At 50.0% G+C, this 25,708-nt stretch overlaps 2 protein-coding genes across 3 annotated transcripts; both read left to right on the forward strand.

Annotated features, from left to right (window-relative positions):
• The first annotated feature begins 445 nt into the window (after positions 1-445).
• On the forward strand, positions 446-5,855 carry LOC118001866 (39S ribosomal protein L18, mitochondrial). Its single transcript, XM_034992047.1, has 4 exons — positions 446-622; positions 902-1,088; positions 4,611-4,842; positions 5,336-5,855. Exons 1-4 carry the CDS (start codon positions 571-573, stop codon positions 5,405-5,407), a joined length of 543 nt encoding a protein of 180 aa, XP_034847938.1. The 5' UTR covers positions 446-570; the 3' UTR covers positions 5,408-5,855.
• Positions 5,856-7,449: 1,594 nt separating this feature from the next.
• On the forward strand, positions 7,450-25,353 carry LOC118001773 (poly(A)-specific ribonuclease PNLDC1-like). 2 transcript variants are annotated; one of them, XM_034991913.1, is made up of 19 exons: positions 7,450-7,525; positions 7,933-7,990; positions 8,270-8,343; positions 9,535-9,574; positions 10,112-10,235; positions 10,398-10,486; positions 12,150-12,250; positions 13,667-13,743; positions 13,924-14,067; positions 14,570-14,639; positions 16,388-16,473; positions 17,679-17,734; positions 20,736-20,800; positions 21,237-21,290; positions 21,477-21,519; positions 23,051-23,150; positions 23,458-23,633; positions 23,762-23,860; positions 25,115-25,353. In XM_034991913.1, exons 1-19 carry the CDS (start codon positions 7,450-7,452, stop codon positions 25,176-25,178), a joined length of 1,596 nt encoding a protein of 531 aa, XP_034847804.1. In that variant the 3' UTR covers positions 25,179-25,353. The 2 variants fall into 2 exon arrangements, with proteins under 2 accessions (XP_034847804.1, XP_034847803.1); XM_034991912.1 differs by lacking the exon at positions 7,450-7,525 and having other exon boundaries at positions 7,695-7,990.
• The last annotated feature ends 355 nt before the right edge of the window (positions 25,354-25,708 follow it).

Raw genomic sequence — 25,708 nt, forward strand, 5'->3', positions numbered from 1 at the left:
GTGGCGAGTCACGAGCTTGGTTCCTGCTCTCACGGGCCTAAGCTGGGGGCCTGAACCCGGGTTGGACGGGCAAGAGCTTTACGTGGGCCATACGGGAAAAATGCCAACTACGGTTTCTGAAGAGAAACTGCATCTCGCGCTGCCCCCGGTTTCTCCCACTCCCCAGGGGGGCTGCGTGTGGCTCCAACAACGATCGGCCGACGCTCTGCGACCCCAACGCCCAAACAAAGAAACGTGAAATTACCGGAGCCTCGCGCCCGCCACTCTGGCGAAACGCTGCGCCTAAACTAGTGGGTTGCGCCCCGCCCGCAAGCGCGTTGCGCCAGTGGTTGGCGGGCTCCGGCGTCACGTGCACTGCATGGTAGGCAGTGATTGGAGGAGCAGAGGCAGCCGCTCGTCCCGTCAGCCGCTCGGCGGCGGGGTTTGTTAGTTCCGGGTCGAGCCGTAGGTGACCTCCTGAATCCGAAAGCTTTTCCCTGAGTTAAGATGGCTGCGGCCGGCAAGCGGCCGGGACGCCGATGAGGAGCGGACGCGAGGCTTTTCCGAGGTTTTGCCCGCGATCCCTCAGCAATGGCGCTCCGGTCGCGGCTCTGGGGGAAGCTGTCGGTTTGCAGGAACCCCGGTAATTCCCGCTTCTCTCAGATGACTCCCCAGGGCCTGCACAGTAATGGGCATATGCAGGTCGTGTTTTCAGTTCAACCCCCAGCGGACAGTAAACTGGCTAACAGCGTTGTGGCGACCGTAGCAGGAAATTAAGCGGGGTCTGTGATGACTGTACCCTGTGACCAGATTTACCTCCTCTCTCCTTTCCGGGGAGTGGATGGGGTAGAGGTTGGGTCATACTCCTGTTTTGTCCGTGTTTGTAATTTTTTAAGATACATGTGGTGGCTCCCGTTCTTAGGGTGTGGGGTCGCAGCGTTCTCAACCAGTTCCGAGCCAGCGGCGAAGCCTGAAGTGGACCCCCTGGAAAATGCCGCTGTTGCCCCAGAGTTCACCAATCGGAACCCCCGCAATCTGGAGCTCTTAGGTGTGGCCAGGAAGGAGCGGGGTTGGGGGACAACGTGGCCCTCCCGTGAGTTCTGGCACAGGTAATTAAGTCGGCTAGTTAATCGACCCTACAGAGCGGTGCACGGTGCCCTGCAGATTGTTTTCATCAATTCAGTCAACGGCCCAGATATTTCTGGAGATGGTCTCCTCAGGAAGCCGCCATTTGGGGGTGGAGGAGGGGTTAGTGGACGGGGGTTGGGGGGATGTGAGGGGGTGGACCTGGAGGGACAAACAAGTAGGTGTCAGGGAGAAAATTTAAAGAGGATGATGTTAGGATGGGGAGACTGGGGCCTGCTAAGGCCCCTTCTGAAAGATAAGACGATCTGCCAAGAAGAGCGTTCCCAGCAGAGGAAATGGCTGGGGTGGGGACGGGCTTGTGTGTTTGAACAACTACGAGGCCAGCGTACCTGGAGTCCAGTGTGCGGAAGGAGTGAATAGCGTAAGGTGAGGATGGACAGGTAGGTAGGAGACAGATCATTACCTTTGTAAATTGGAGTCAGCACCTCACAGTTTTTCACAATAGTGGAAGACAGAATTTAGTAAATTTTGAGGTTGAATTGAAGATCATTCCAGTTGCTTTGAGGAGAAATTTGTAATGGGGGAAGAATAGAAGCAGGAGGCAAGTTAGGAGTCTATTCTTTGTTATGAAGATGGTTATTTATTGAACACTTTGTATTTGCCAGGAGCTCTTAGTTGCTTTATGTGCATTTTCTCATTTAACCCTTAAAATTACTTTATGAAGCAGATACAGTAATTTCCTTCATTTTATGGGAGCAAGAGAATGGAGGCTTAGGGGGGACAAGGTTAATAAGCTCTAGAGCTAAGATACAAACATGTTTTGTCTGACCTACCTAAGATCCAAGACACTATAAATTATTACCACTTGCTGCTTTATGTTGGTGTTTATCTGCTGGTTATTTACTTGGTAAGCATTTGTTAAAAATGGAATATTTCTTAAGGACTATATAAATTGTAATTGGAAGTTAAATAGGAGGCATAACTATGTGATACATTCATTCAACAAACATTAGGCCTATGACACTTCATAGGCATTGTGCTAGATGCAGGACATGCAAAGAGAAAATACATCCTTGTTAGCAAAAATTTTAAGTTTTGTTGTGGACGATGGAATAGGGATAATAAAATTTTACAGTTGCTATGAAGCATTTTTACTTAGTGTACGTAGGAAGGAGTCAAAGGGAGTAGGCAGATCCCTTGAATTAATCTAAAATTCTTTTGACACATTCAACGTATTTACTTAATATTGGATCATTTAAATAATTAGAGATTTATTTTCCCACTTTTTTCCCCTGATATATTCACAGTATTATCAGTATAGAATTTTGGCATATTATAATAGGAAGTGACCTTAGAGAGGATGAGTCCTATGCCTTTGTTGAACAAATGGTTTAAGACAAGGATCAGCAAACTATCGCCCATGGGCCATAGTTGGCTTGCAAGCTAAAAATTTCCTTTCTTTAAAACGTGAGAAAGAATTCCAAAGAATAATATTTTGTGATATGAAAATTATATAAAATTGAAATTTCATTATCCACAAAGGATGTTTTATTGTAACACACCACCACTCATTCTCACCTGGCTGTTCTAGTATTACTATGGCTGAGTTGAGCAGTTGCAGGAGACCCTGTGGCTTACAAAGCCTAAAGCATTTACTGTCTGAGCCCTTATGGAAAAGGATTGTTGACCTTTGATAAATTGTGATTTTTACTAGGGCTGCCAGCAAAACCAGGTGTAGAACCCACATTTCTCAATCTAGTGTTTTTTCCTGCTGTTTCACACTAAGAATCCTGGTGTGACCTCTAATTTTGGTGTTTTATTTAATGTGAGCTTAATTTTTAAATGTGTAATATAAATGTATGCTATAAAATCCAAAGGGTAAATAGGTTTTATGTGTATCCTTTTGGAGATAATTTGTGCACATAAGTGTAAACTTAGTAGTTTTTAAATTACAAATATTAGGGCACCTGGGTGTCTCAGTCTGTTTTAAATGTAAGTGTCTGCCTTCGGCTTGGGTCATGATCCCAGGGTTCTGGGATCAAGTCCCACGTTGGGCTCCCTGCTCAGCTGGGAGCCTGCTTCTCCCTCTGCCAACCGCTCCCCCTGCTTGTGCTTTCTCTCTCTGTCAAATAAATAAATAAAATCTTAAAAAAAAATTTACAAATATTAGCATACCACGTACACTGTTTTTCATCTGAATCCTCCCTGCCCCCTTCAGAATCCATCTTGGAAATCCTTTCTCTTGTTTAGAACATTGGCTCTGGAGCCAGACCCCTGGACTGAAGTTCTAGCTCCGTTACTTACCATTAGTTGTAATCTTGGTAAAGTTACTAACCCTTTCTATGTCAGTTTCTGTGGCCTTAAAAAAATAGAGAAAGAAAGAAAAAAGAATAATGAGAGATCATTTTGAAACATGAGCTCTGCCTGTAAACAGGACAGTGCCTGGCATGGTAGGTGCTCAGTGAATGGCAGCTACTTCATTCCTTCCGGTAACTGGATAGAACACCACCGTATGGATGTTTTAGTTAGCTCCATATTGATGATTACCTTAATGATTCCAAACAATTTAGCAATGAATTGCCTTGTCCATGCGTCTCATCAGTGAGATGGGCGTATTTTCATGGGCCTGAGAGTCTTTAATATTTTGTTTCTGTGAACAGTCTGTTCAGATCCTTTGCCTATTAAGGTATTGGTCTTTTTTTTTTTTTTCAGATTATAGGAGGCTTTTTACATACGGAAATTAGCCCTTCGAATAAATAATATGTGTTTAAAGTATTTTTTGTTTCTTGCTGCCTTTTGACTTCAGTTTACTGTTTTTTTAACTGTAGAAAACTTTGGTTTTTCTTTATAAAAGCAGGATGACATGGTTTGATGTCCTATTTAAATAGGCTTACTTTAGACTCTTAATCATAGGAAACAAACTGAGAGTTGCTGGAGGGGAAGAGGGTGGGGGAATGGGATAACTGGGTGATGGACATTAAGGAGGGCACGTGATGTAATGAGCACCGGATATTATATAAGACTGATGAATCACTGACCTCTGTCTCTGAAACTAATAATACGTTATATGTTAATTGAATTTAAATAAAATAAATAGACTTACTTTGAGGTTGTAAAAAACAATCTGCTTGCTAGTATTATGATTTCAGTTTTTAATTTAAATCTTTGATCAATCTTACATTTATTTTGGTGTTACTGGAAAGTAGAAACAGAGTAAGTATATCCTTACTCGTTGGAGGGTCACAGCTTAGCTCTGCCTCCTCAGATCCTTTTTTGAAGTGATGCTGTGTAATAATTCTCACATCTCAGAAATACCAAATTTCTCCTGGATATTTGAGATTAAGTGGAAATGTTTAGTTTATTGTTATTGAGGGTAACCTCATAAAGACAGGAAAAACAGCTTTCCCAAGTCAAATCCAGGTTAACTCTGTTCAAGTAAATGAAACAGACATTGCATTCTTGAGTAATGTGTAGGCCTTTATTCACCTGAGGCCTTTTATCTTTAGGATTCTTTTATGATTTTATTCTCTTCTCATCTCATTTAGGTTGCGAGTTATAAGGACTCAGCATCATGTAGAAGCGTTGGTTGAGCATCGCAACGGCCAGGTTGTGGTTTCAGCATCCACTCGGGAATGGGCTATTAAAAAGCATCTTTACAGCACCAAAAACGTGGTGGCCTGTGAGAGTATAGGACGAGTGCTGGCAGAGCGATGCTTAGAGGCAGGAATCAACTTCATGGTCTACCAACCCACTCCTTGGGAGGCAGCCTCGGACTCGGTATTTTGGTTTTCATGTACTTATTTTTAAAAGGTATGAATTCTTGACAGCAGGTGCTTACATAGTAACAATAGTTGGATTTATCAAGTTCTTTCCATGTGGCAGATCCTGAGGTGGGTATCCTGACATGTGTGACCTTATTCCATCTTCATAGCAGCCCAGAGGGTCAGGAGTAGTATGCCCAAGTCACCTGAGGCTGGCTTGTCCAGAGTGAGTCCAGGGTGACTGACTGTGCAGCCACGATGTCCCCCACTCTACTTCCCCGTTCATGTGTTGACATCTTGTCTGTATGATGAAACACCACTAATCTTTGACATCTCTAGAGTCTCTTATCTGTGTCATTATTAAGATCACTTTCTGGGAAATCAGTGTAGGCTGGGGCTTAGCAAGGAGCAAATCAGCTGTTTTAGTTCTCTTGGGAACGAACTGTTTCTTGTCAGCTTCTTTATTGCGCTAACTTAACCTTTTCCTTTTTTCGGATCTTCAAAACCAGATGAAGCGACTGCAGGGTGCCATGACGGAAGGCGGTGTGGTGCTGCAGGAGCCTCGGAGAATCTATGACTGAAAGAGGAGCATCGTTCCGAACGTGTGACTATAAAGCTGTGAGCCGTTGCGTCCTTCAGAAGGGAGCATCTGGAAGGACAGCCAGCTTGGAAGTTTTGTACAATCATGTAACGGTGGAATGTTATCACTAGTTAAGGTCATCCCCTCCTCCTCTTGTGTGTGTGTGTTGGGGGGCGGTGGTTTAATTAAGGGCTAAATTCTTCCCCTTCTTGGACAGAAGTATCTGGGAAAAGCTGTTGCCAATTATAATTAACTTTGCAAGGACAAATTAAATGTTGTTTATAAGTTAAAGAATAAACGCAGATATGAGCACTTTCTGGTTACATGAAATCTTCTTTGCCTTTGAGCCCTCTGTGGCAAGAGTACACATAGGAGATTTGTGCAAACTACTTGTTACCATGTCCAGCTCATAGTGGTTAATCTCAATAAATGACAGCTGTTGCTCTTCAGAGTGTGGACCTTTTTTTAAAATAGGAACTGTCCGTATCAATTTATTACAAAGTCTTTTTTTTTTTTTAAAGATTTTATTTATTTATTTGACAGAGAGAGACACAGCGAGAGAGGGAACACAAGCAGGGGGAGTGGGAGAGGGAGAAGCAGGCTTCCCGCGGAGCAGGGAGCCCGATGCGGGGCTCGATCCCAGGACCCTGGGATCATGACCTGAGCCGAAGGCAGACGCTTAACGACTGAGCCACCCAGGCGCCCCAATTTATTATAAAGTCTTAGTGCTGTGAAGATAGAAGGGGCAAATCGTGACCTTAGTTGGGCTCCTGAACCCTGACATGCAGAACCAGATGTGAAAGAAGAAAGAAACGCAGTGAGGAACTGAAAGTGGAGGTGGAAAGGAGCAGGGTTGGTGTATGCTCAGTTTGCCTTGAAAAGAGAATTTGTTGGATAGGAGATGAAGCTTGAAGTGCAATCACCTTAATCTAAAATGAAGCTGGGCTAAGTGGGAATCAACGGCAACTCTTTTATAGGGGTCGATTAAATCAAAATAACTTTCTGGCTATTTAAGACCGGTGCAATGAGAAAGAACCTGTAAGCAGTTAAGGCGGCTTCTAGAGCATTTCCCAATTTTTAAATGTGTATCCCAATTATATATTTATACAGAAGTGAAATAACATTACTATTTCTAATCCGAGTGTTTGGTATTTTAAAAAGATGGGTATGCACCAACATTTTTTAAAAGTATGATTGGTTCTGAGAGGATGCAGTGACTTAGTGGTCCTCTTGTGATCAATAAATACCCTAGTGGAGACATTTGAAAGTGTTTATTATAGGTCCGATATTTTCTTGCCTCATCTTAAAGACTGGAGCACTTCACTTTGAAGATTGTGGTTGTAGAAGGCTTTTCAAACAAGTCTGGTGTTCAAGGGCGGGTGTAAATACCGAAGACTGGACTAGTGGCTTTGGAAATTGGCAGTGACAAAAATAGGGTTCACCTGGAAGTAACGCTGTAGGTAGGGGTTTTCTCTGCAAGGAATAGGATGGTCCTAGATCATCTCTGCACCAAAGGTTTCCTCAGTTTGATAGGCAACTCCTGAGGGTCTTTGTGGCAAGTGTGAGAGATGGTATCACGGATGATGTTGCAGACAAAGTGGAGAAGATAGAGTGTGGGGGAGGGGACGGGGCCAGGTGCGAAGACGTGCAGATTTCAACGCGGACGAGATGGGGCCCTCCCCCGCCGCAGCTGCCGTGATTGCCTCCTTCCTGCAGTTCCTTCAGGCGCTCCCGCCCGGTCTGCACGTACCCTTCTTCCGCGCTGTTTTCTCCTACCACGCCTCTTAATACCCAGCTCTACGGAAGTGCCACCTTCCAGCGACCGCAGAGAGATCGCCGCCGCCAGGGGAGCCGGGCTCTGGCTGCGAAGGCGGGGCCTCCGGCAGCCCCGGCGGGCGGGCGAGGTGCGCAAGCAGACACCTGTGGGCGGGCAGGTGGCGGCACGCGGCCAATCGCCGTGCGAGCCCCTTAAGAAGGGCGGCGCGGCGGAAGCGCGTGGCAGCGCGTGGCCGCACCGGGCGCCTTCGGCCGAGCTGCGCGGCCATGGACGTGGGCGCCGACGAGTTCGAGCAGAGTCTCCCTCTGCTGCAGGAGCTCGTCCTGGGCGCCGACTTCGTGGGTGAGGCGCGGGGGAGTCGGGCCTGTCGCCAATCTGCTCTGGGGGGCGCGAGCCTGCGGGGGCGGGCCGGGGCGGGGAGGTGGGGCCTAGCGGGGACGGACTCCAGGCCGCGGGAGGCTCCGAGAGGGCCCCCCCAAGGGCGGGAGAGCCCTCCGGCCGGGCGGTGAGACGTTAAGCAGCACTTGCGGCCTTGGCCCCACTGTGGCCCAGGGGGAGCCGAGCCCACGGGATGACTGGCCTGGCGTATCCTTGCTTTGGCTTTCTCATTTTCGTCTTCTTGATCCCGCCTGGCCTCGTGAGCGCCGACGGTGAGCCGAACACGTTTGCCACCTGCAGCACTGACAGCAAGAACCGTGCGGCAATGGTCTGCGTCTGGGGACGCTTGTCTTTTTTTTTCTGGCCCGCAGGTCTGGACATAGAGTTCACAGGCCTTCGCTCTAGCCTGTCCCGGCCCCAGCAGATCAGGTACACCAAAGCTGCCGTAGCTGAGCCAGGGGAGGTGCGCTCCTCTGTGCCCTCGTGCCTCGCACTCCGGCCACGTCCCTTATTGGCTTTGAGGGGGCAGGGCAGCCCTTGGGGGGGGCGGCTGGGGACCTGGCCCTTGTCCTCTAAATGCTGGTAGCCTTCCCTCTTGGTAACAAGGTAACGCTGCCTCTGGCTGAGAGGCGCCCCTCCGGCGCGGAGGCTGTGGCACCTTTATGTCCTCTCCTTGCCTGTGGAATGAGATGCCTGTTTTTCCCCCAGTCTTTTCGACTTGCCCTCCGAGTGGTATCTAAAGACCCGCCACAGTGTTCAGCAATTCACCATCTGTCAGATTGGTGAGTGTCCTCTTCAGCCGTTCCTTCTGAGTTACTGAAGGAGATACTTGGGTTGTCTTTGTGTTTCCTGCTGGTAAAACAGCGTTGACCCCTTTCAGAGAGATTGGCTGTGGTTGTGGATGCTTGTTCGGTTTTTGTCTGTGTTGTGCCTGTGGGCCTAACACTGTGCAACAAGCAGAAACCTCGTTTAGCAGCACCGTTCATCAACATGAAGGAGTCTGTACCATCTTTCAAGGGAAAATGTGCATGATTTTTGTTTACAGAAAACTTATACAAACAAGATCACGTTATAAGTATCTTGCTCTGTAGCCTTGTTCGCTAATGGAGCTTAGAGATCTTTCTGTATTGACATAAACAGCTCTCCATTTTTAACAGTCACATAGTATTCCAAATTGAATATATCCATTGACTCAGTCTGCTAATGATGTACATTTGAGTTACCTTTTGTGTGTATTGTTCTGGTATGTGCATATGTATTTGGTATACTTCCAGCAGATTTTACTGGCCCCTGCTTTTTCTGTGAATGAGGACCGTCTGTGTGTGTGGTTGCTCTCTATCCTTGTCCTTTGCTATTCTCTTGTGGTTTTTTCCTTAATTGTAAGACCTCCGTGAAAAGTACATGAAACAGCACGCTGATACATTTCTGTTGTCCTCCCCTACTTTGAAGCCTTCTTCACTTTGCATAGGGTCTCTTTAGCAATATGGACATTTTAAAGCCATTAAATGTATACATCTCTGGTTTTTAGCATTTCCTCTGGTGAGTTTTAAAACTAGAAAAAATGTCAATATTCTGTGTTTGAAGAACCATTCACCATCCTATTTTAATAATTTCAGTGTGAATTACAGTTGATAGTTCTCCTGTTCCAAGTCTGTGTTTTCTCTCTTTTTTTCTTTTTAAGATTTTATTTACTAGAGCACAAACTGGGGGAGAGGGAGAAGTAGGCTTCCCCGCTGACCAGGGGGTCGGATGTGGGCTCAATCCCAGGACCCTAGGATCATGACCTGAGCCGAAGGCAGACGCTTAACCAAGGAGCCACTCCGGCGCCCCGCCCCATATTTTCTTTAAGAGACAATCTTATTCTAAAGGGTACACAGTTTCTTTAGGTGCAAAATATTGTTCAAAATGTTTCCTTTCTGAAGCTCACTTCTGGTAGGTTTTCTTTGGTATTCATTTCCTCCTCTTTCTTCTAGGATTGTCTGTGTTTTCCAGTATTGAAGGAGAGTTGAACAAGTATGTATGAAGACCTTTTGCAAAACACCTGGCTCTTGCCCACTGATCCTCTCCACCTGCTCCCCTCCAACTGCCTCAGGGTCTGAACCACGTTGGCCCTAGACATTCCATAGTCTCCTCTGTTTCTGTGCGTTTCCGCCCCACTGTCCCCTGCAGCTTCTGGCTCCTCCAAGTCTCTCTCGGCACAGTATCTTTTCTGGGGTGCCTTTCCCAGCATTTAGGTGCTCCTCTCCCCGTTTCTGTGCGCCCTGAAGGTAGCAGTTAACACGGTGTCATAATGAGGGTGATGTGGCTCCCAGGAACCAGCAGTCAGAAAGCCTGCTGAACAGTAGGCTCAGGATGGGGGCTAGACTCTTCCATGCGGGCAGGATCTCTGCCTTTTTCCTTTGGCCCCAGGGCCACTTGGTACTAGAAAAAGCCAACATTCAAATACTTCTTGAATGAAAGGAGGAGCCTGCTCCGAAGTCAGCTCTGAGAGCTAGAATTTTAAAAATGGTTTTGGCTTTTCCTTTTTACATTTATTTATTTATTTTATAGGTATGTAGCCCATTCCTGTAACTTCTTTCTCTTCCCGACGACATTTGGGATCTTGGATTCCGAATTCTCTTTCCAGGCTTCTAGTGTTCAGTTTTTGAATCAGTATGGCTTCGACTACAACAAGGTATGGCAGCAGAGAAGGGAAATGGGAAGGTTTTAAAGGTTCTCTGGTCCAGCTGGGCTGAGTCCCATTTCCTGTCCACGTGAACTGGACAAGGAAGGCTTCTTTTCCCTCTGCTCCCCTGCCCAGAGGATGCCTCCACTAGTCTCCTTGTTCCCCATCTAGTTTCTCAAAAATGGGATCCCATATATGAATGAGGAGCAGGAGAAGAAAATTAAACACAGCATCCTGACCGGGAACTGGAGAGTTCGCAGGTAAAGCCCGTTTCTCTGGGGGCTTTGGGACTCTCTGTTGCTCTCTTGCTGCTGATCTTCCGAGTTTCCTGTGGATTGGCGTGCCGGCTCCAGGGTATGGTGACCTCCCGCCATCACCTTTAGCTGGGGCGGCTTCGGCAGCATGCCATCAGCCAAACACAGCAGCTCCAAGTGCTGGGCGTTCTGTTCCCTCACCTGAGAGGAGAGCCGTCCTACTATATGGAGGATGATTTTCGTGTTGAAAAGTGAAGGGAAAAAAGGCACTGACTCTTAACTCCGTACTCAAATGAAAAAGCGGGAGCTTCATGCCAGTGGGGTGGGGGGGCGGAGAGGGGAGGGGAGCAGGCTCTGTGGGACTCCGTGTGAGATGTTATGCTGGCCTTCAGGGCGATCTCGGGGAGGTCTCGGTGGTCAGTGACGTATAACCTTGACCACGCCAGTCATGGCCTGGACATATTGCCCCGTGTTCTTGAATCTGCGTGCTCCTGAGGGCGGGGTCTGCCTTTTTTTCTTTTTTTCTTCTTCTTTTTTTTTTTTTTTTTTTAAGATTTTTATTTATTTGACAGAGTGAGTACAAGCAGGGGGAGTGGCAGGCAGAGGGAGAAGCAGACTCCCAGCTGAGCAGAGAGCCCGATGCAAGACTTGATCCCAGGACCCCGGGACCATGACCTGAGCCGAAGGCAGACGCTTAACCGACTGAGCCACCCAGGCGCCCCTCTGCCTTTTTTTTTTTTTTAAGCCCCCAGTGCCAGTTGTCTTACTTGAAACCAGGACTGCTATGGAGCTTGGGCCAGGAGTAGTGGAGTGACAGCATTGTGTGGTCCCCTGGGCCCTAGGCAGGCCGTGTTGGTAGAGTCTGGAGCTGAACTAGTCATTTCAGCTCTTTGAGCTTTAGATTCTTTGCCTTTATCAGGATGGGAGGTTAAATTAGACCGATTTTTAACTCTGGAATATTATGATTGAATATTGGGTCCAGATAATTAATATTGGAGGTTTGTTGTTTTTTTTTTTTTTTTTTTTTTAAGTAGGCTCTATGACCAATGTGGGGCTTGAACTCACAATCCCAAGATCAAGATTCGTGTGTTCCACTGACTGAGCCAGCCAGGTGCCCCTGGAGGTGCCTTTTTTTTTTTCCTCCGCTGAAATCCTTATCCTGAGTTTTTCATATAAAAATGTAGCTTTTTTTTTTTTTTTTTTGTAAGAGAAGATCTATTTGAATTTTTAACCTTCTGTTATTTTCAAATGTTGGAGAAAAGTCTTTCCTTATCTCAAAATAACATCGTGTTCTTATATTTCTAACGTAGAGGACGTGCTTACCAAAGTTCCTGTCTCTTCCTTATTTCACCAGATGGTGCTTTTTCACCCCAAAAGCTGAATTAAGCAGACAGGCCTGACAGGAGTGTTTAGTGTTGTCTAGCTCCCATGCATCCCAGTGAAGCAGAAAGGGATGGAACATGCTCCTGCGATTGTAGGGGAGAGTATCAGCCGAGTGTCTGGCTCTCTCTTGCAGAACAAGATTCAGAAAATAGTCTTTCTTGGGTTTATTTTGTTGCTGAGATCACAATGTTAAAACCGGAGTCCTCTGAAACTCTTGTCATGTTAACGTTGTCTTAAGGTTCTGGTGGTTTTCTCCAGCATCCCACTTTCATGTGCCCATTTTCAGTTCTCTGGATAAAGACCAGATCAAGGTGGTGATCGATGAGGTGACACGGTGGCTGGACCTGGCGGAGGAGGGCGACTGGATGACTCTCCCTGGTATCGCTGGTAGGTAGGAGGCTGCTCCCCCCAGCCTGGGGGTGTTGGGGCTGGTCACTGTCGGGTGCAGGGGTTGGGGGGCACGTACCCTCTCCTTCCTGTGGATCCTGGGCATCGGCTTAGCGGGCGTGTTGTCCCTGGGGTCAGATCAAGCTCTGACCTCAACTCAGAAGCCGGAGGCCTTTTGACTTATTTTGAGTTTTAAGGTTGAAGATGTCCCGTTCCATTCAGAGTCGTCTTTTTTATCCCAATCCTGAGAACCCTGTGTTACTATTATTTACTTGTGTTCACCCCTGGATTTTTTTTTTTTTCTTCCCCACGGCACAGTGTGGAATCACAATGAACATGCCCTCAATTAGTGGTCCTCGGGCTTGGTCTGTGGCCCCCCGGGGTCTCAGACCCTTTCCAAGGGGTGCACAAGGTCAAAAGTACTGTCAAAATCTCACTTGGCTGTCACTTGCCGTTGTCACTGGGCATTTGCATGGATAGTATTGAGCGGGGCGCCGGTGGGTAAAAATGCACCTCGGAGCAGACCCTGCGGGCTGTCCTCCTGTACTTCGTTGCCACTTCCAGCTTAGAAACACAAAATCTAGTTTTTATGAACTACCTTCGTGGCGAAGAAGTAACTCAATCTTTGTTCATCTTTTAATTTCGATGTGTCAAAATACATATGCATAAAACCTTGCTGTTGCTAACCGAAGTGCAGCGGTTCCCTGGATGAAAGTGCCCGTTCATGTTTCTGAGCTGGGAGCTGAGTCCATGCCTTTTCTTTTAATGGAATGTCGTTTTTACATGAAAGAACAGACTGTGGTTATTTTGATTTTGGGTATTTTCAGTCCTTTTCTCAAGTGAGAAAAGTAAGCCTGTCACTTGCAGGAAAATAACAGAATTTGTGAGTGATAAAATTTGAGCTTTCCATCAAAAACTAAAATTTTGGAAAACTCAGGTCTGCCACCGTGAGCTTGACAAGCTTCCCAATACTGAGACCATTCTGATGGCCCGTGGTACATGTCTTGTTGATCGTATGTAATATGTGAATATCAAAAAATTCGAGTAACTCCACAAAGCAATATTTTTCACATAACCAGTGCATGATGTTACAAAATCACGGGTAGCAGGGTAATGGTTTTATTATTTTAAAAGAGAACTTTGCATTGTTTAACGTTCACTGTTCTAATGCAGTGAATGTCAAAAGCTATAACCCCCCCACAAAGGCTCGCCAGGGTTGTCTCAGAGTGGCCCTGAGATAAACTTCGAGAATGGACGTGAATGCTGTGCCATCCCTGTCGTGGGGGCTCCTGGGTTTAGGTACACCTGAGAGCTGCCTCTCCATTGTCCCCGTGCATCTCTCAACTTCTTCTCCTGAGGGGAAAGTGAACCCCCGTCTGGGTGGTTCTGTGCAAGCCTTGCGTTTCCTTGCCACAGGTTTCCAGGCCTTTGAGGTCCAGCTGGTGCTGAGGCAGGCCCTCCCCGACATCTGGACGGTCCTGAGAGATCAGGGGGTGAGTTCCCACCTGCGAGCAGGCGGTCCCAGTGGCTCTATTCTCGCTCATTCCACCAAATCTGGCCTCTGTGAAAGGCTTTCTCTTGTCTTTTCACCTCTCCTTTTGAGATGAATTGCTTCTTTGGCTTCATTCCCAGGAACCCAGGATTCAGAGAACTTGTCTCTACTTTTGTCTCAGATAATAGTGAAAAAAGTGAGTAAACAACATCGCTGGTATCTTGAAAACACCTCCTGTGATCGAGCCAGCTGTTGGAAGGAGAAGATTCTTCTCTCTGCCAGGGGTTTTTCGGTCTTTTTCCAGATGCTGGTGAAAGCCCAGAAGGTAGGGGGAAAAAAAAATCTGATCCCTAGCAGTCATTTGTATTTCTGAGCATAGAAATATGCTGTGTCCTCCAACAAAAATAAGATTCCTTGAGATAAGTGGTTCTTTCCTGTCAGTAACTGGCTTTTTAGATCTAGCCTTGCTTTCCCCAAACCGTGATGGGTTAAGCTGGGGCAGAGTGTCCGCATAAAACCCTGCGGCTCCTTTCCCCCTGTTGGGCACACGGCTGCTTCACTACTAGCTGACCTAGGACTGCTGGGGGAAGTTCTTCAGTTTAGACCCCCAGCATGGACCCTGTGCCCCACATCCCTCCTGCACCGTGCTTGTCCTCCTGGCATCAGAGCCGTTGGGCCACCTCTCATGAGGGTGGGGTGAAGGGGGGTGGACTGCCGTGTGGTAGGATTGCCGTGGGTTCTAAGGCTACCCCCTCTGCGAGAGCATGTTCACCTCGGATGTCTGTTTTTAAACCTCTTCTCTGCCACCTGCCGATTCCTCCAAGTAGCCCTTAGTGGGCCACAATATGATGATGGACCTGCTGCATCTGCACGAGAAGTTCTTCCGGCCACTCCCAGGTACGGGCACACCTGCCATCCCCCTCTCCATCTTCACTGGCCACCTTGAGAGGGGGTGGGGGCCAGGGTCCTCCTGTGCTATCTCCTCACGATCCACTGGCTTCTGTAGAGTCCCAGCATCTCTGTGCCTGTTCCCATTTTCGCGGAGTGGAAGCCAGGTGCCTTTCTGGCAGAAAAACTTACATTTGAATGGATACTCTGGCCCCCATTATGGAAGTTGTCCCAGATCCTTGTATAAAACCTTATAAAATCAGAAATGTGAGCAGGAGAGATGCTGCCTTCAATCTCAGCTATAATCCCAACACTTTGCTTTTTCCTCTGTGAGTTCTCACAAATTAGATCACACTACATAGGTGATTTTTTTTTTTTAAAGATTTTTATTTATTTATTTGAGAGAGCGAGAATGAGAGAGAGAGAGAGAGTACATGAGATGGGGGAGGGTGAGAGGGAGAAGCAGGCTCCTCGCCGAGCAGGGAGCCCGATGCGGGACTCGATCCAGGGACTCCAGGATCATGACCTGAGCCGAAGGCAGTCGCTCAACCAACTGAGCCACCCAGGCGCCCTACATAGGTGATTTTATGTTTGGCTATATTTCCACTTACCGAAAGCATTTGTGTCATTGGCCTAATAAATTCCATATCAGTGGCTGTGTGGCCTTGTCTTGTGGTTGGGCCATACTTTTCCATGACTGATGGTGCCCTGGCTGGATGTACAACGGGGTCGTGTAGCCGTTAAAAGCATGGACTTGGGAGCCATGCGTGGCTCCTCATTCCACCCCTTGTTACGTGTGTGAGCTCCAACAAAGCACTTCCTCTGCTTCCTATAAAATGGGGGGTAGTAATGGTACCAATATCCTAGTATCAGGGATTAAATGAAGTAATGTACACTATCTAGATCAAGAGGGTGAGACGGTTCTAAGATTTCCCCAAGAAATGAATTGATAAAACACCTTAGTTTGAGCATATTGAGGAAATTGGGGGAGAAGTTGGGGTAAAATTCATAAGCCATGACCAGAAAAACTGAGACAACAAAACAAAATTGCAGGGAGAACAAGAGCTGGGTAAGAAAGGAAAGGTGGCGGGGTGGGGGGGAATGTGACCTGGCCCCACGAGAGCAAGGAGGTGCGGTCCGGGGCTGAGTCAGGAGTCCTCTTACGCAGTAGGAAGCCACGTAGGTGCCTAAAACTGGTGAAATCGCCCGTAGCATAGCTGAGCAATCCGGGAACAAACACCCAGAGAAAAGGACTGGAAAGTGCTTGTCTGGGGAGTGGGACGAGGAGAGCAAGGCTTGTGTTGGTTGGTTTCGCAGCAAACCTCTTTAAACTGTGTGCAGGTAGGCCTTTGATAAATAAACCAATCGATAGCTCAGTTCCTTATCGGGGTACTTCACTCACAATTTTTAGTTGATTTTTCTTGGATCTTCTCTGAATAGTCCCTTGTAAGTGACGATTTCATATCTGCCTTTTCAATAGCACTTCTTTTTCCGTTTTTCCATTGGCTAGAACCTTGCAAACTACATTAACCTTGACCATAGACGATATCCTGAATTTAATGGAAAGCCATTTGGCTTTCACCACCATGAATGGTGATGGCAGGTTGGTTTGAGATCTGTCAATTCTTAATGATTTAGGAGAAAGGACGTTTTTAATTCCCATTTTGTTTGCTTTGTTAGTGTTGGTGACAAGCTAGGTTGGAGAATCTTCCCATGTTTTACCAACAAACTCCCTTCTATCTGGTCTTTTCCTTCAGAAAGCTATGATCAATTTAAGCTGAATATCCACAACCTGTTTCCTGTTCTCATTGACACTAAGAACGTGACCAAGGATATCTGGAAGGTAAGGAACGGGGCTGCTTTGGGTTAAGGAGTGCTTTGTCCCAATCACACGTCACTTTGTCTCTTTTTAAAAATCTTTCTTGGAACCCTTTTCTCCTATTTTACAACCAGTATTGGCTTCCTTTGTGTTTTAACATTGGGTTATCTTACTAGCTTCTGAGTGTTTTCCTTCCCTCATTCGAGTTCCCATGTTTTGAATGAGGTATATGGAACTTGTCTGATCTAAATAAGCAGTCCACAGAAGAGCTTGTGCTGGAGCTTGAGGTATGTGTGAGGAGTATTTGCAGCCAACTCCAAGAGCATCAGGGTGCAGGAGTCTCTGAAGAATCTTTACTGAGGTGTAAAGTCATGGGTTTGCCACCCTGAGTGCATTACAATCCCCTGGGAAGCCAAATCCTGACACCTGGGTCCCACCACCAACTCCCAGTGGTTTGGAGGGATTGGGGGGGGTTGTATTTCAAAAGCTCCCAGGGGCTTGTGCAGTGCAGTTAGGGTGTGAACCACACATGGAGAAGGGAGGCACCCCACTGGCTTAAATGATTCTTCGAAGTTAAACTGAGGAACAGAGAAAGGGAAATCAGATCAGCATTTTAAAGCCTGAAGCTGGTCACTTGAAGTTAACTATCCAATAAGGGAGCCACAGAAATGGCACTGGGTTGCCTGGTACATCCTTGCCCAGAGCCCATTCACTGCTGTACCACCCCAGTTTCTAGTTCTTGAACACTTCTCTGATGCTGCTCGTGTCCGTGTGGCAGAGTCCTAGCGTGAAGCAGGAAGGACGTGGGCTGATCTGAGAGGACCCATGTGGACTCCTTGTCACACAAGAGGAGATGAGCTCTACGGCGACCTGGCATGTCCCAAGGCTCTGGTTCTCAGAGCACCTGGTGTCCTACGAGTGTGTCCTTGGCCATGGCCTGGTGCCTTGGAGGCGTATGTTCATGGAACCACTTAAGCACATGTCTTTGAAGGAAGGCTGTAGGAGCTGTTGAAGTTTTTCTAGCTTCGCTTTTTGGGAACCTTTTAGGAAACCCAAGATCATTAGGTGCTTGGACATCCTGATCAAGGAATAAGGACACTTGTGTTTGAATAGAAAGAGGGGTTTATAGGAACTATTTTCCATGTTTCTTTAATGGCCATTTGGCAATACTCAAAGCAGATAACAAAGCACAAGTTTTATTCTCCCTGATTTGTTTTCCATAATTTTAGGAACTGAATTTCCCAAGGGTTTCAAATCTTTCAGAAGTTTATGAAGTCCTAAACAGGTAAGGAAGCCCTTTTTTTTTTTTTTTTTTTTTTTTGAGCTGCTCCTAGAGCAAAGGTTCTCAGTGGAGGGGATTTTATTCCCCAGGACACATCTGGCAATGTTGAGACATTTTGGGTTGTTACAAATGGGGGCTATATCTGGTGAGTAGAGGCCAGGATGCACAGGAATAGCCCCCAACAGCCAAGAATTCCCCAACCCACAGTGTTCCTAGTGCTGAGGTGGGTACACCCTATCTAGAGGGGCAGGAACCCGTGAAATACCTACAGCTGTTGAATTATATGGTGGTTTCTGGTGGCCAGGGTTTAATTTCTCTTGATCTGTGTCTGATTACTGGCGAGGTAAGCTCCAGCAGATCGGGCTGTTTTCCATCTGGACCCTGGTGTTTGTCATGGGCCTGCTACGGGGCTGGAGGGTGCACCCCAAACACTTGAGTGAATGAATGATCCCAATACTAGGGATGACCCTGACCTTTCTGTAGAAGCAGCTCCCACCTCCCCCTTAGAGCTCTGACTGAGGCCTGGGTCGTGCTAGTGGGGACACGATGCCTGGGAAGTGCCAGGGTCTGGGGAGCTTGGTTCCTTCCTCCCCATCTGGGAGGACCAGGAAACCCCGAGCAGCAGAGAGAGAGGGGCATCATGGCAGCTGAAGGTGGCACCTTTCTGAAAGGAGAATGGGTCTGTTCCTCTCTTGGTGACAGTCCTCTGACCACCCGCATTCCCCCACCCCCACCCCCCTGCAGTGCAGTGCGTGGTAGTCTCCTCTGGGCCCTCGTGCTTCATGTTCTTCCTCCAATGCCCCCCGCCCCCAGGTCCCCATTTCCAGGAAGAAAATCCAAGGCCAAATGCAGGCAGTGTCCGCTCCCTGCCCTGCCAACATTTGTGGTGTTGTCTTTGTCAGGGTGTCTCCCAGCAGCCAGGACACATGAGCGCCTCCTGTCGGGGGGGCCCAGGCGGGAAGGGCTGCCCTGCGCCCGCCTGTCCAGCCTCCAGCCCCGTGGTCCTCCCTCCACTGGCTCGGCGGTGTCCCTGGCGGGGCTTCCAGCCTGGCCCTCTCCCCTCCCCTCCCCTCGCCCGCCATCAGCCTTGTTCTCCTCGCTTAAACTGCAGAGCCACCCTCCTGACTCTGTGCTCTCGCTACCACAGTCTTCCTTCTTCTCTTTGCAACATGCCTCTTCAGGGGCCTCTATGCGGCCGTGACCCACGGAGGTCAGGTTCTCTTCCTTCACGGAACTTGCTCTCGTGAGCTTGCCCGGGGCAGACTCCTCCATCGTCCCAGCCGAGGGCTGATGCATGGGAGGCCCGAGGAATGGGCATGGTGACTGCTCTCTGGAGCCTGGCACGCTCAGCCTCTCCCCACCCGTGCTTCGGTGATACCCTTCCCTGGATTTCTGGTGGGTTTTATGGTTTTTCAGTCCATTCCTTGTGGGTTCTTGTTCTTCCACCCATCCCTTAAGTCCCTTCAGGGTCGTTCCTCGACCCGCTCCTTGCTCATTATCGTGTCCCTGGGTGACCAAATGCACTCCCTTAGCTTCAGCTACTGCTGTCCGTGACTATTTAGACCTCCAGGACAGCCCTTCGCTCGCTGCCTGGCTGCCGGGCCTTCCTGCCCCACGCGACTACGGGCACCTTTAACTTGGCATCGTTCTCCGTCCCTCAAACCCACCTCTGTGCCTGCAACTCTCGCGAAGTCCTGATGGCCACAGGGGCCGTGCACAAATGTGAGGGTTTTGTTGGAAACGCACAGGCTCTGAATCGAGACTGCTTGGGTTGAAAGGCCGACTTTGCCACCCGCTGGCTTGTGAGCAACGACCGAATCTCTCTGAGCCTCCGTTGTACCACCTGTGACCTGAGGATATGACTGCGGGGAGCTCGCAGGTAGCCGTGGACACAAGTGTGCTCGCACGCGGGAAAGGACTTGGACCGATGCCTGCGCTCGGCCCGTGTCTGTGTGGCGTCCACTGCTGGCCTTGTGACCGGTGGCCTGAAACCGAATGGGCACATGCACCGGACAGATGGGGAAACGAGCGGTGCAGAGGTGCTCGGCACACACCCAGGTTCTAAGAGCCTTTGTCGGAAAACAAAGGGAAGGTTTCCTCGTTGAGTGCCATCCCCTGTGCCAGGGCCGGGGCTGGGCCAGCCACGTCTTCTAGTCCGTGGACTCCTGTCTGTCTGATGCCCTGAGCGTCTCTGGAGCCTCTCAGGTCTGCCTTGCCCCTGCGTGCCCAGCATCCTTGCCTCCGCCCCGGCCTCTTTCATTCCAGGGACCATAGAGGCGCCACGGGTATCCCCTGGCCTGGCCTGGCTCACTGCGTACTGTCGCTGGAGTGATCTTTCAAAACATGAACCTGACTGAGCCAGGTTTCTGGTCCGTCTTCCTGATGCTGCTGAAGTCTCCCCACCACAGATCATCCAAGCTCTCTTCCTGGCCCCTGCCCTTCCCACGGGGGCTTCAGCCACACCGCTCGCCTCGGCAGCGCCATCAGCCCTCGCTCCCTTTCCCTCGCTCCCTTTGCATGCTCTCCGTGCTCGAGATGCCGGTCGCCTCCCCGTGGCTTCAGCTGAGCGAGTTCCTTGGGTTGGGGACTCCTGGGGTACTGCCTGCTTCGAGAAGCCTTCCGTCCCTGCAGCCCGCAGCCTCCCTATCCTCGGGTGCTCCGTGCGTGCCTGGGGCGCTGCAGCAGCGGGACCAGCCCCGTACCTGCCCTTTGGGCCACGGGGTAGCTCTGCAGGCAGAGCCGGTGTCGCATGTGTCCTGGTGCCTCGGGTCTGGCTCAGCGTGTGGCAGGTGCGCAGAGCAGCCCAGCTGCAGCCTCGGCCCAGGTGTGCTCCTTCCATCTGCCCTGGTCTGTCTACCGAGACCCTACCGCCTGTTCCTGTTTGTCTTTTTCTTAAAAAGGCACCCCAGTCCTGAGGACCCTTTTACTTACGTTAACGTGGTGAGGAGAGACCAAGAAGGGCTTACTTGCGGTGACTCTCCATCCTGTTTTTCTTCTCTACTAGTGACTTGAATCCTACCAAGAATTCCGGGCCAGTGGTTATTCACGCAAGCAAGTGTGAAAAATACGGTATGTTCCTGTGAGCATAAGCTGCTCCATGGGCGGCAGAGTATTGAGGTACCAGAGTGGAGGCTTGGCCTCCCCATGGACAGGTGTGTGGGAGGGCCACATGGAGTGCTCCATCGTTCTCCTGTCTGTGCTCCAGGTACCCCCCTTACAAGGGAGCCACCCCAGAAGGCATCGCAGCTCCTGGGGGTCACCTCCCCCTGGACATGTGGCCGGCCTGCCGGGAGGCTCTCCGCCTCGGCTTCCTGCTGCTGTGGGGGGACCGGGGTGAAGACAGGCGTGGGTGGGGAGAAGGGCACACACATCTCTGGAGGAATGATGGTTGTCGGTGATGTGTGCACGGCCGGTGCGGGTGTGCGGCTGGGTGGGGGAGAGAGCCCTGTGCAGGCCATGTTCTGATGGCTGTGCCCTGCTCTCTCCTTCTGGAACGCTGCTTCAGTTGAGACCAAGTACCCTCACGAGGCCGCGTACGATGCCTTCCTCTGTGGATCAGGTGAGCGTTGCCGTCCTCTGAAAGGGGGACTCCTGCTTTATTTGTGATAATCCCCACCATCCCGAGGCTCCCCATCTATTTCCAGGTGGGTTGTGCATAACGGACATAAAGCAGGGGTTTGTGTATTTTGATGGGGTGCTGTGGTTGAGCCTGGACGTGTGTTACATCTCCAGCTTTCCCCCCCAGTTCTTCTGAAAGTGGCACACTTGCTTCTGTGGAGAGCACACCGGTGAGTGTTCCTTCCTTCTGTCCTGTTCCCGGAACTGTGGTCCAATCCCCTGAGCCCTCGCTGTAAGCGAGGACCTCCGGGCTCCTGTGGCTCTCCCAAACACGGGCGGTGCGGGATGGCCTTTCCTACTGCCCCGGCCCCCTCTGAGCTGGGCCAGGGCCCTTCTCAGCACGGGGCAGATCCACGTGCCAGGAGGCCAAGGCAGTAAGGTGGGGTGCAGGGCCTCACACCTGCCTCGGTGCTTCACAGTGTTTGGTATGCAGGCTTTGTTATCCACCTGTTTCTCGTAACCATGGAAATCAGTGAGGTGGGAGGGCACATCCGTGGGGTCCACACAAGCTGCGGAAAAGGGTAGTGACTCGGAATAAGGCATATAGGGGAGAGATTCTTAAAACCCCGAACTGGAATCTTAAATGCATTTCCCCATGGTAACGGCACCAGGCTCCTAGGCACCAAGGCCACACTTGGAAGATGCGTTCTAGGCCACCATCCTTGGTGTGTGCATTTGTTAAATAGGATTTAGGCTTGGTGAAGGAGCGAATCAAAATTGTAACAGGGTCTTTGAGGCTGACTTGGAAACCTTTTCAGACTAGTCCAAAATTTTTATTAATTTTACTAATCTGTTAACTTTGGTACTACCTATATCTTTCCATTTTATTTTATTTTATTTTTTTAAGATTTTATTTATTTATTTGAGAGAGAGCAAGCACATGAGAGGGGGGAGGGTCAGAGGGAGCAGCAGACTCCCTGCCGAGCAGGGAGCCCGATGCGGGACTCGATCCTGGGACTCCAGGATCATGACCTGAACCGAAGGCAGTCGCTTAACCAACTGAGCCACCCAGGCGCCCCTATCTTTCCATTTTAGTAATGGCTGTATACCCTATAACCTATTGATGTGAGGCTTATAACTTAAATAAGTCTGCTCTCTCACTCTTTCCTGTGCTTTGACAGCATCTGAGTGCCGACTGGGAGGTACACGTGTGCCTGATGGGGGAGCCCCTCATGCCCTGCACCTGGGTGCCTTCCATGCTTGGGTTCTAATCCTCCTGACCTCAAAACCCTCCTAGGGGTAGAGAAGTTCCATGGCGTCCCGGGCCTGCCTGGCTCCAAGGCCCGTGCTTTTGCCCGGACCTGGGCTCCGGCACGTGGTCATGTCTGCATGGAGGCAGGCTCGCGAGAATGAGGGCTGAGGGACGGCCATTCGGGATTGAGAGCGATGTCCTGTCAAGTGGACCTTTGGACCGTGGCTTCTCACTAATTCTCTGAGCCCATTGCTGATGCTTGTCAAGGAAGCTTTATCCAAGTGTCACCGACAGATGGTGACCCCTGAAAGCTCAGCTGTGGCTGGGGCCCCAGAGGGCGCTCTGGGATTGGTCAGTTGGGGGAGTCTGCCGATTTGGAAGGAGGAAGGGGAGAGTGGTCTGAGGCGGCACCCTCCCCTATTCCGTCCCCAGACCCTTCGCTGTGGCTGAGGACCTGTGCTTGACCGCTGGTGTGCCTGAATGCTTTGGGGTTTTCTCTGTCCCTGTAGTGCTGGCCCCATGCCTGAGCCCTCCTTCTCTCTCTACCTTGATGTGCTCGCTCCCTATGTGAACCAGGTGAATCTTATCCGAGCTGGGGTCCCTAAGATTGTGAGTAGCCTTTTTTTTTGCTCCTTTCCCCTTCTCAGAGGCATGTGCTGGGAAGCAGCCCGGTTTTCTCGGGGATCTCTCAGAGGTGGTCTGAGAGCAACCAAAACCAGAGTGAAGAGGGTCCTCCCGCCCCCGCTAGGCTTGTTCTGTTCTTGTCTTCCTGCCCAAAGCGTCGTGGATGCGCGCATTCCTTCCGTCCCTTCCCAGCCCAGACAGAGCCTCTCCTAGCCTCTCAGGATTTTCAAACCAGGTCAGTTGTCCGTAGGAAGTGCAGAAAACCTCCTCTGTTCTTCTCCCTGCCTTCTAGAATTTCTCGGGTCCAGATTGCCCCAGTATCCGACCTCCCATCCTCCTCCTCCGTGTCCGGAGGTGGCCTGGGGTCAGCGAGCAGCAAGTCTATCGTGAGTTTCAGAATCTCTGCAAGTTCGATGTGCGGCGACTCTCGCGGAGCCAGTTCCTGCTCTTGACCAACAAGTTTAAGGAGTAGGTGCCTCGGCGCTCGGCCCACCCCCGTGCCCCTCAGCCACCCTGTCTCTCTGCGGCCACTTGGAGCCTGCTTGGAACAGCAGGGCTGACGCTTGCATGCCTGACCCGAGACTGTCTGTTGGCAGTGCCCGGAGCATCCTGAAGGAGTACAGGGGCCACCCCAGCCTGCAGGTGTCCCTCTACCGGTACTGGAGGCACTCCCCGAACATCAGCTGCCTGTTACAGTAAGCGTGCCCGGGACCGCGGCTGCGGAGTTTGCTCGCTGGGGGGGGGGGGCTGTATTTGAGCGTGCACACGAGCGGAGGGAGGGGCAGAGGGAGAGAATCTGAAGCAGACTCCCCGCTGAGCGCAGAGCACGCACGATGCGGGGCTCAATCTCACGACCCCGAGGTCACCACCTCAGCCGAAACGAAGAGTCGGATGCTCAACCGCCTGAGCCCGCCAGGCAGCCCACCAGTGTGTGTTGTAAAGGAGTCATTCCCAAGTACGGCGACCTGAATGTCCTTCAGGAACACTGGACGAGCATTTACTGAACGTCTGCTGGATTGGGTAGTGTCATAGGTTCTAGGCTTCATCCGCAAATAAGACAAAATCCCTGCTCTCCTACAACTCACCCTCCAGTGGGAGGTAACCGTGAACAAGTGAATTTCAGGATCGATCAGGTGACAAGCATTTATTAAAAATAAGAGCAGGTCAGGAGGTAGGAGTGGGGGGCCAGAAGGAGGGGTTACTGGTTAAGGGAAGAGATGGGGACCCCATTAAAGTCTCCAAGGAGGTAAGGGAACAAGCCAGGGAGAGCACTGGGGAGGACTGGCCAGGCAGTGGGGCAGAGGCCCTTGAGTGGGGAGGTGTCCGGGATGCCGAGGGGCCGTGAGAAGACCATGAGGAGAGGCTGGGGAGGAACGTGGGCCTGGTGGAGTGGAGGGCTGTGGGTGAGGGCTGTGGGAGAAGCTGCGGGTAGCTGGAGATTTTCAGAGAGGTGGGACTCTTGGCTCTGTGTGGGGCAGACTGCAGAGCACGCAGAGCACTGGGGAGGCAGGCGGGCGGAACGTCCGGTCGGGGCTTGGGCTGCCGGCTGGCAGAGTGGGGCGCTAAAGGGGGATCAAGGACCAACTGGAGCAGGGTCGAGCTTGAATCATGGTTTTTGGCCTGCGTAACTGAAAGATGGAATTGCTCTGAGGATTTTGGCTTGCTGGTTAGGAGCCGTATCTATAGAAAACCGCATGCTTGAAGAAAAATGGCCCCTAGGCAATCTTTTCTCCATCCGTCAACCTCTGATGTAAATCACTAGGAAAATGACTCGTCTGCATGTGTCTGAAAGCCATTCTGCCCTCAAGGCAGAAGTTCACACTGGGAGAATGATGGGAAGACAGGAACATTTGGGTGAGCAGGGTGGGGGCCTGCGTGTCTGGCTTTGGACCTGCCCGTTCTCACACAGCCCGCCGCCGTCCAGGACCGCTGACCTCTCTGTCTTGCAGGGTCTGTGGCGTGGTCATCACCTGGGCCCTCCTGGCGCTTCTCCTCGGAAGACCTGGCCACTGAGTGCAGCCGGCAGCCTCTGTCCTATCCCTGCACCTCCCTGGGACAGCCATCCGTTTGGTTTTTTTGTGGGTTTTATTTGTGTAAATCATATTTTTACTTGCAGGCCAATCTGTGTGGTCCTTATGAGGAACTTTGTTTTGAAGGTGAAATTCTGTAATGATTATCAACGATAAAGAATTCCTTAGATGTGGTACTTTTGTGGCCAGAGCTTTTTTTTCTTTGAATGGGGAGAAGTCCTCGCCTCTGGGAATTTAGGCTAGACCCCCAGAGGGTCTCCTGCCCAGACAGCTAGCATGGGAGCTGGACAGTAGGTGAGCCAAAGGCTCCATTATTTCTGGGAGAGAAATTTTTGGCCGGTAGGCCCTTCCCCAGACCTAAATCCCTACCAGCCTGAGTTTAGTAAAGGGGGAAGAAATGAAGCTAAGTGTCCATGTGTATTGGTGATGTTTTATGGTTTACAGTATTTAACATTCACTTCAGAAGCAAAGATTGCGTACCTTTTGAGGCCAGATACAATCTGGTCACTCTGT

Source organism: Mirounga leonina, unplaced genomic scaffold, assembly GCF_011800145.1.
Source record: "Mirounga leonina isolate KUSES-001 unplaced genomic scaffold, KU_Mleo_1.0 Mir_54, whole genome shotgun sequence".
Classification (NCBI taxonomy): domain Eukaryota; kingdom Metazoa; phylum Chordata; class Mammalia; order Carnivora; family Phocidae; genus Mirounga; species Mirounga leonina.